This window comes from Ursus maritimus, unplaced genomic scaffold (genome assembly GCF_017311325.1).
Source record: "Ursus maritimus isolate PB19 unplaced genomic scaffold, ASM1731132v1 scaffold_8, whole genome shotgun sequence".
Lineage (NCBI taxonomy): Eukaryota > Metazoa > Chordata > Mammalia > Carnivora > Ursidae > Ursus > Ursus maritimus.
In genome coordinates this window covers 53,306,225-53,316,715 of record NW_024426996.1, presented here as the reverse complement: position 1 = coordinate 53,316,715, position 10,491 = coordinate 53,306,225, and the positions used below count along the sequence as shown (strand labels likewise).

At 37.3% G+C, this 10,491-nt stretch overlaps 1 protein-coding gene across 1 annotated transcript in view; it reads left to right on the top strand.

Moving 5' to 3' along the window:
* The first annotated feature begins 1,531 nt into the window (after positions 1 to 1,531).
* The window catches only part of DTHD1 (death domain containing 1), a 65,140-nt gene continuing 56,180 nt past the window's right edge, over positions 1,532 to 10,491 (top strand). The window contains exons 1-3 of the mRNA XM_008701377.2: positions 1,532 to 1,802; positions 3,627 to 4,242; positions 8,265 to 8,592. Coding sequence (XP_008699599.2) covers positions 1,532 to 1,802; positions 3,627 to 4,242; positions 8,265 to 8,592 — 1,215 coding nt within the window. The remainder of the gene's footprint in view (positions 1,803 to 3,626; positions 4,243 to 8,264; positions 8,593 to 10,491) is intronic.

Here is a 10,491-nt window from a genome sequence, read left to right as displayed (position 1 = left end):
ACACTGAATTAAAGCCATTCTATACACCATTACCGAGAATCAAATACTTATTTCAGGAATCAAAGGAAAAGAAAAAAGAAAAGAAAATTGAACCAGAAAGTGTTTAGTATTGAGAAGAAAGTGAAAAAAAAAATATTAAAACAATGTGATCCATGATGTGGTATGAACTCATATCTCAAAAAAAAAAAAAAATCTCCTTTTCGGTGAACAGAGGTTCACTGAGCCCCCACTTCCACCACCAACCTGGCACCATGCGGCATACTGCTCCTTTCCTTTTCCTGCAGACTCTTGAAACCACAGGCAGCTGGGGCAGTATTTAGACCTGTGGTATTCATTCTTTACTCACTGGGTTTTGATTCCCTATCTTGTCTTCCAGGTGTCAGGAGTGTGGCTCTAAGAATCCCCGCGGTAGGTGAGATAAGGCGATGGCCGTGGGAGGAAGCAGTCTGGCTCCCCCTTTGGAAAGCTTTCACTTCATCTAGTACCTCTGAGGGAACAGGGGTCCATGTGAAATGTACTGCTCTCTCCCTGCGGGGCTGTGTTCTCCCTTATCAGGGGAGGGGGGGAGGTGGAGTTGGAGGGGAGGAAACAGGCTGTCCTGGGTTCCCCCACACCCTCCCAGGTTCTCCCGTATCAAGTCCTGTGTTGCAATGGCCTCATGCATAACGTGCCAACTGAGTGGCCAGTGGTGATGAGAACTTGTTGCATTAGATTTTTAATTATACGTGCTGAAGAGTCCTCGCTAGTTCAGAGAAAGTCACTCTTCAGGTTTGCTTTATTTTAGTGAAGGGGCGTTTTTTTCTAATTAGAGAGAAATTATCACAGAGTAAAGAATCCAAGCACCTATCTCAATCTCCCTGAAGACTTGCCTATAGGAAGGTACTAATTAGACTTCTCTAACCAATGGTAACACACTTGCTCCAGCAGAGAATTTTTTTTAAACTCTTTACTATAAAAAGTTATAAATATATGCTAATTAGAATTGTAAACCATATCAAGCTTCAACAAGTAACAGCACATCTTCATGCATCTGTACACTGCTCCCACTCCCCTGGATTGATTCGCAGCAATTCAAACATCACACTATTTCATTCATAAGTATTTTTAAATATCACATAGCAATCTTGTTGGCAATATTGTTAAACAGCTTACATCTGATTAATAAAGTTCTCATCCTACCACAGTGTCTATATTTTGTTGCCTCAAAACTTGAGTTTTTCAATTACATATTGAATGTGTAAAACTTACATGGCGAGGGGGACCGTGTGAGCTAGTTAGCTAGTTCTATCCCTGTGATTAATCTGTTCTGTACACAATGGCACCCAGGGTGTGGGAACGCCCCTCCTTTGGTCACCTAGTAACTTTTCACTGGTCAACAAGAAGCTGAATAAACTATTCTACTGCGAGAAAGTGCTTGGCTGGCTCCCTCGGATCATCTCCTAGATTAAGCGAAGTAACATCGCCAAGTTTGAGTTTGCTAAACCTTTAGGCTTTGCTGGCAGAAAAGAAGCATTCCACTCTTGGAACATAAATGGATTCAGAGGACATGGGCTCAGGTAAACTAGGCCAAATATTGAAACAGATCTGGAGACAAAACCTGATGCTAAAGCAGGCCTTCCTGGGTGATAACCCTTGTGAAGGGTCTGGTGGGGCCACTTGGGTAGCCACAGTGGTCTTTCTGGGTCAAGAGCTCAGTGGGGCCCTTCACCAACTCTTGGAGCACACGGCAGGCACTCTGCACTCCACCTGCCAGCAGCTGTATGTACTGCTTGACAAGGAGAATCAATGTATCTGGAGACAAGGCAAGTATTTCTTTTATTGATTCCTTCTCTAAGAAATGTTGATTGGGTAGTCACTTTGAGATGTACGAAGGAGCGTGCAAAGAACGCTAAGATACAGCCTTGTCCACAAGGGACTAACAATATATTAGGGGGAATAAGGTAAGACAAATGCACAGTAATGCAAGGGACGTTAAGGCTAGTTCCGTTAAAGACATACAAAGGAAGTACATTGAGACTTCCCAAGCAGGTAAGATTCCACTTTTAGAGTAGACAATAGGGAATTTTGTAGATCAAATGTTGTATTTAAACTAAAACTTAAGTAATGAATTGGATTTATGCAGCTAGAAATGAGGAATCTTAAAAAAGCATTCCAGGCAAGCATATTATTAGCAGGATCCAAGATTAAAGGTAGGAAAATATCCCTAGTTTGAGGTAAAACAAGCAGTTTTTCTATATTGGATTATGATATTCTATCTGTAGAATTATTTGAACTTGAACCAATTACTGTAAAAACGCTAGAAAGACCGGGCTGGGCTATAGAATTAGACCCTCTTCCACATACACTAGGAGGGGAGCAGATTCTTGGGAATAGTCCCAATTATGGCTGCTGAGAAGTATGGCAGGAAGAAATCATCTAGGGGGCAGTTGGTAGGCATCAGGGAAATCTGCCCAAAGGGAGCACGACCCAGACAATAGCAGCTGGAGCTTGTAGCTGGGACTCTAGTCTCTGGACAGAACTGAATATGGTCCTAGGCAACATATTGAAACAAATACTTATTCATGGAAAATGATAAGGGCACAGCTACTAGAACAGGAGATCAAAATAAAGATGGTCTTAGGTACAAGACGAAAACACAAGTTGTCAAAATTGGAGCCCCAAAATAAACTCAGACTCGTAAAAGGATCCTTTAATGATGATTCTTAAAATACTGACCAATGGGGCTATAAATTATATATTCCTTAGTTCAGAATTGAATTCTAAAGATTGGAGAGTTGCCAGGCCTGCAAGAAGTGATCAGATGACCTCAGCTGTGAGCTGTAACCTCAGAGGAAGGATGGAAAGAAGAGAATGCTAGGACGCGGGGATGAAGTGAGAGATTATATCAGATCAGATCATGGGGAGGGTCTACACCAGCGTGAAAAGGCTTGACTTGGTTTAGCAGCCTTTGAGTCGCCAGTGCCATTTTAATCAGAGAATCAGAACTCGTAAGACTAGAGCTATTTTTTGGAAGGCTAATTTGAAAATTGTAAATGATCACAAGCTCAGCAGGAGGAATAGTGTAAACCTAACTTAATTCTCATAGCAGCCAACAAAACACCTAAAAAAAATATAGCATCTGCACCAGTAGGAGTAATGTAGCTATGGTATGCCGGCTACCCAAGGCTCATCTGAAGTGTTCTGCTCAATTTTAGGCAAATAATTATATGTGGATCATTGATAAATGATATAGTACATTCAAAGGAGAAGGAATAATTCTCAAAATCATACTAAAACATCAAGGAATTATTGAGAGAGATGTTGACTTCAATCGACGAGTTTTATGGGTGTCAGGGGATCATGGTGTCTGCCTTCAAATATTCAAAGCATTTTTATGAGCAGGAGGAATTAGCCTTATTCTTTGCCACTACAGTAAGAAGCAATTTGTCCCCAATTCCTAAATGTGTCAAAAGAGTGACAGTTGTACAAATGACTTCTCCTTCAGGAGGGAGAGAGGCTTAAATGCCTGGTAAGTGCCTTGGTAAGTTTCTAAGGTTATCTTGCCATACCTCATTAGATGTAAGTAGAGAAATATAATTTGATTCAGTTTTGTATTTTGTTTTTTTTATGTGTCTGTGTGTGTGCAGAAATCTCTACTTTCATAGACTGCCTCATGAAAATAAATGAATATTTGGGGCGCACTGCTACACTTCTAAAGAAAGAAGAAAAAGAGATGTGTAATTTATGCGGCATGCATGATGAATGTACCCCACTGCAGACAATGTCCACCATTCACGATATCAAAGCAGCAGACATTGCTGCAAGAGGGGAACAAAATGTCATAGAAACAGCCACTGTTTCTCCCACAAATGGAGAGCAAAGTCCTTATACAAACCAGGTCCAGTTAAAAAAAAATAAAGCACATATGAGTTCAGAATTAGTGGGAAAAAAACACAATACCTCATTGAATGGAGACGTACCAGAGCAAGGGGAGTCACAGAACAAAATGTTCCCAGATAATGCTGAAAATGAAGATGATAAACAAACAGAACACATGACTGTTGAGAACATAAATGGCAACAAGGAAGAGATGCATGACATAATTCAGACAACAGAAAGAGAAATTCAAGAGACCTCAGAAAGCCAAAGAGAAGAGATTACCACATCCTCAATAGCATGTGATATCTCCAGCAAGTATCTGAATAGTCTTCTTTCCATTGACTCAGAAAGTCTAAAGCAAAAGAGTAACATAATGGAGAAGGAGTAAGTAAATGTAATGTGAGAGGTGCTTGTCTATGCCTGCTGATGTGTGTGTTTCTGTAGTTATTATACGTAGTACTTACATATGACTAGGATTTTATATTTCCATTTCAGATCTCCAAAAGATATTGTAAATCAATAATTCAGTTTAAATTACTCCCAGTAAAATTATACGACTGCTATTACTAATATTTTTTTTTATAATTTTAGGAAACAAACACTAAATGTTTCTTTCAACAGAGGAATCCGATAGAAGAAAGTAGTCTAAATGAACAATTGTCCAGAACATGAACACTCTTCTAAGTCACTACTCTTTCAATTATAATAAGAAAAAACTAGGAGGCTGTGGAGAGTTCAAATAATAGAAAAGCATTTTCCAGCCTCGGATTTATTTTAACTATATCCTCAAATAAATTCTTATATTTATTTTATTTATAAATTATAAATTCTTAACCTGTGTCTGTAGACTCTAGGGGGCATGGCTAAGCTTTAGGCAGTTTTTAAAACTGAGTGTATATTTTCATACCTATTTTATCTCCTTGGAGATGGTCCAGAGCTTTTCCCAGATTCTCAAAGAGCCCCCAACTTAAAAAAAAAAAAAAAGTTGAAATTGACAGATATACTTCATAAATTATCTCCCTTATACAAGGGGATAATAATTCCTATTTGTCCAAATAAAATAAAATATTCACAGCCATAGTTTTCCTGCGAAGATCACCCCCTTAGAAGACAATGGGGAATAATTAAAAAAAAAAAAAATCATTGCTTTGGGAGTCAGACAGACTTAAATTTTATCTCTTGTTCTTTTACATACTAGTTTTGTGACCCTGGGCAACTTACTTCATTTCTTAGCCCTATATTCTTCTTTGTAGAAATAATATATACTTCCTGGGATTATTTGGTAAAGTCAAATGAGAAAGTCATGTAAAGGGCCTAGCACCACACTACTTTGCAGATGTTCACGCTGAGCTAAATGTGAGTTTGTAATTGATTTCACTCTCAACAACCTTCACTTTCTCTACCCCCCACATACTTCCAACCTTCACTTAACCCCTCTCTGCCATGATGTGTGATGCTCTTTTCAGGTGTATAATACCATTTCCAGGACAACACCATAACTGAGTCTTCAATCTCAAGCAACTCATTTTGCTATTTTGACCTTAGTTATCTCATTAATAAAATTAAGAGGTTGAGTTAGATTAGCTGAGAGGTCCCTACAGGGTTGAGAATCTAATGAATTTTATAGATGTCATGGAAGTACTTTCAATGCTTGATAGACCCCATAAGTTCAAAGAATTACTGCCCCTACAAAACAACTATTAAGTTAGTTAATATGTGGCTGCCCATTTCACTTGAGAAAAACATTAACACTTCATATTCTCACATTCAGAAATGACTCGAACTAGTGAGTCACTGCTGAACCACTCCCTCCAACACCTCCCTTAGGTGTTCCCTCATTGGTGATTTCCTCTTTGCAGCATCCAAACCAATTGTGCTTGACTTGCATATTTATAAAGATGACTACTCCTTTCAATCCTTCAGGCTAGGAAACCATCAGGCCACTTAAAATACGTGTGTCATAAACAAAATCTCACTGGGAATCTGTTGTGATTCCTCCCTCGATAGCTTTCTGTAAGAAACCTATCTCTTCTAGTGCGTTGTCCTAGTGTATATAGACTCAAAGGGAAACAAGAGTAACACAAAACAATCTGATTACTTTAGCTGCCAGACTAGACCTATTTGACTAAGGCTAGAGGAAACGGAAGCATTTATGGGTCTCTTTCCTCACTTCATCCTCAGTCTTTTAGAAGAGTGTATGCAGATAGTTTCCAAGGCACAGAAGAAAATCATTTTTGAAGTTATACAAGGCTGGGTCACTGTATTGTCTATTAAACAATTCAGAAATTGTTTCTCATTTTCTGAAGTACCATCATCAGAGAATATACAAACAAACCAATGTACTGGGTAATTTTCATTCCAACTTTACAGGTTCAGAATTATAAATATAAATAAATGAACTTCTCTGCAATTGCAACATTTTTTAAGATATCTATGTTCAAGTGCATTATAAAATTCAATTTACTAATAATTGAAAAAATAGTTAAAATCTGATTATCCTAGAACTGGGTATTAATGCTCAATTTTATATTGATCCTCTCATTTTTCTCGACATTGCCAATATTTCAGTCATTTCACTGACAAGAAATGAGAAGAGGAGAAATTCAGGTTGGTAATTTTAATGTAGAGATCTAACTTATTGAGCATGCAATTTATGCTAACCCCCTATTATAACAAGTTTAAAAAGAAGTTGAAATATTTTATCTCATTCCATCTTCATACTATTGTGGATTAGGTATTAGTTTCAGTTTCTAATGGATAAAGAAGCCAGTGCTTTAGAATGATTTGAGGATATTATGTCAGAGTTTGGGCTTTTGTGCTAAATATAGATGGATTCCATTATTGATTCTGTAGACTTACCATCCATGTGATTTTCAACAAGTGAAATTTTCTAAGCCTCAATTTCCCTATGTGTAAAAGGTAATGACAGTAGTACCTGCCTGACTCCCTAGTGAGGATTAAATGAAATAATGTGGGGACACCTGGCTGGCTTAGTCAGTAGAACATGTGACCCTTGATTTAGGGGTTACGAGTTCAAGCCCCATGTTGGATAGAGAGATTACTGAACAATAACAAAATTAAAAAAAAAAAAAGAAACAATGTGTAACCTAAAATCTGGTCCATAGAGCTAAAATATTGGGTGTTTTAATAATAATTATTGTTGTCTAAGGTCAAACAAATAATGATTGAGCTCAAATTTGAATTCAAATGTTTAAGACTCTAAAAGCTTTGGCAAAGGTGATGGTTATAAAAAGCAAGAGTACAACAAATGGTCAAAATAAGGTTTTGTATTGATTCTTCAGGATTGTCAATATTTTGCTTCTAATTATCTTGCTTAGTCATAAGTTCACAGTACTTTTGTACCTTTCTCAGGTTTTATAAAAAACATAATAAACATCATTCGATATCATGTGCTTGGATAATTCCACTGCCAGATATGTATTTATCCCCTTTCCTCAAAATTTAGTAAATGATTCAGGTATTAGTACTTGGCTTATCAAGAAGCATTAGCAATCTTCAGATTCATATTGTAAAGCAAACAAAACTGAGAAATCAACCACCAAAATAATAATAGTAATGTCAATAGTAACAATAGTAATAATAGCTCATATACATAATACCTACTATGTGCCAGGCATAGCTTTTTAATTATTTGACATATACTAGTTTCTTTAATTCTCACAGCCTTGGAGTGCCTGGGTGGCTCAGTCATTAAGCGTCTGCCTTCGGCTCAGAGCCTGATCCCAGGGTTCTGGGATCGAGCCCCGTATCGGGCTCCCTGCTCCGCTGGGAGCCTGCTTCTTCCTCTCCCACTCCCGCTGCTTGTGTTTCCTCTCTTGCTGGCTGTCTCTCTCTCTGTCAAATAAATAAACAAAATCTTTAAAAAAAAAATTCTCACAGCCTTCTTAGGAGACAGGTATTATTTTATTATAATTTTGCAGTTGTATAAACTGAGGCACAGAGAGCTTTAGTATTTTGCTAAAGGTTACAGAGTTAGTAAGTGGAAGAGTTGGGAGTCACACCAAGACAATGTGACTTTAGAGCCTGTGCACGCTTGCCTGCTTATTTATTATTTATTTATTTTATTTATTTATATTTGTTTTATAGTTTATTTTTAAAAATTTTTAAATTTAAATTCTAGTTAGTTAACATATAGTGTAATATTGGTTTCAGGAGTAGAATTTAGTGACTCATCACTTACATTCAACACCCAGTGCTCTTCACAAGTGCCCTCTTTAACACCCATCACCCATCTAGCCCATCCCCTGCTCACTGCCCTCCATTAACCTCAGTTTGTTCTCTATAGTTAAGAGTCTCTTGTGGTTTGCTTCCCTCTCTTTTGCATTTAGCCATAGAGTACATAAATCAACTAACTGGAAAAACGGTGTATTTTTTTTTTCCTGCAGGTATTTTGATATGCTGAGTGATAGCAGCCCTCAAGTGTCTTGTTATATTACAGCACCATCATACATTCTACAGCATCTAGAATGCCAGGTCATTAACAGCATGAGTTCTTTAATAGTGAATGATAACGAAGAGTTGGTCAGTAATGTCATCACTGTTGGATGCTCAGATATGGAAAAAAAAATCCCATTTCCAATATGCATTGCAATTCCATTTACTGCACGTTACAGGGGAAATTACAGAGACATCATGGTGAAAGTGTCTGACATAAACCTTCATTCAAGTTACCTAACCCCAAATTCACTGGAAGGAATGAGAGGAAGTTACAAGGTTGGTAAATCCTTGGCTATATCTACATTTGCTGTTTGACTGCTCTACTAAATATTACTCAGATTACCAGATTGTGTATAGATATAATTGCTCCATTGATAACAAATGGGAGGGTTGATTAGATTAATGCCAGTGAATTCACGAATTTTTTTGCTATCTTTTGATCTTTATGATCAAAGAGCAGAAATTACTGGCCAAACTTAGGAATGAAGAACTTGGGTCTAGGACCCAGCAAATGTTGTATTTTTACCTGGGAAACAAAATCAAAATCATGGCTTAATTAGCTTCATGCTTTGGATTAGCATTAGACTAACATTTAAGTGTGACAGACCTCTGTCTAAATTTAAGAATGTTGGAATCCCCAGGTAATCTAACTTTATTTTTTATCATTCATGAGTTGGGAAAATATGTAAAAAAAAAAACCCAAAACCAAACCAAAACAAACAAAAAAAAACGATGAACAATTGTGTGTGTGTGTGTGCCTTGAGATAGTTTCTAAGTCTATGAATTGTGTTTTGTTCATACACAGAAGACAGTACATGTGATAGTTAGGATGTGGGTTGTGGAGGAAGATTAGCTGGGTTTCAAATCTGGTTGCTGTACTTCCGTGCTATGTTAGTGTGGGTAAATTATGTAACCTTGCCATGACTCAATTTCTTTACCTGAAAAATGAATACAATAATAGTGTCTACCTGATAGTCATAGGGATTAAATGAATAAATGCACTTACAAAGACAAAAGGGAACTACTAACACGGGTTAGTAGTTAATAATTACCATTTTTCATGGTAGACTTAATTGTAATAATTCTGAGTTTCTCTGTGGTCACAAATTCATATGTTTTTTTGTTTGTTTGTTTTGTTTGTTTTGTTTTGTTTTTTTAAAGATTTTATTTATTTATTTGACAGAGAGAGAGATAGCCAGCGAGAGAGGGAGCACAAGCAGGGGGAGTGGGAGAGGAAGAAGCAGGCTCATAGCGGAGGAGCCCGATGTGGGGCTCGATCCCAGAACGCCGGGATCACGCCCCGAGCCGAAGGCAGACGCTTAATGACTGAGCAACCCAGGCGCCCCAAATTCATATGTTTTGAGGACAAGTTATAACAGTTATTAAACTTAACATAGAGTTGATGGGAACTAAGGTTAAAGATTCTTCTGTGGGCCACTGAATTTATTTTTAAACAGAATATTTGTCTTTTTTGCTTTATGTGAGTTGTCATTATTTGAAGAGAGGGCAAGGAATAAATATTTTAAAATTCCACTAAATAAGAAATTCTTTATAATACATCTCTTCTTTCTCTGATTTGTGTCTTTTCTGAGTTACAAACAAAGTTATACAGTAGAATATGAAAGCTAAGCCTGTTCTAATTATTTATTCTAATTCATGTCACCAGGATATTTTATATTTAGTCTAGGAAGCCTGTATATATAATAGCCTGGTCCACATTGCCCTTGACTGTGGCTTTTTAATCTTGACCAATCCGTGTGACTGTCATTATAAAAGCAAAACCTGTTGATAGTGCATGTGACTTTCACAAAATGGGCAGCAAGATGTTTTGTAAATGGATCATCAGAGCAAAACAGAAAACAAAATAAGAGGATCCTTGTCTACTGGAAAATATAAAAGCATATACTTTTCATAGTTTTCTAATGGTAGTTATCCCTATTTTTAGCTCAAAAAATTTTAAACTCTGGATTCCTTCCAAAATTTCGTGTGGTTCATATGACATCTAAGAATTCTAATTCTGGGGTCAGATAAACAAACCATCACCAGAGTTCTGTTCATGACACTTCCCTGCTTAAAAACACTTCTGGTTCCCAGCATCTGCCAAATGTGCTCTAAATGCACAACCCACTATCAGTTCCGGGAAGACTTTTTTTCTCACCTCTCACCATTTTCCCT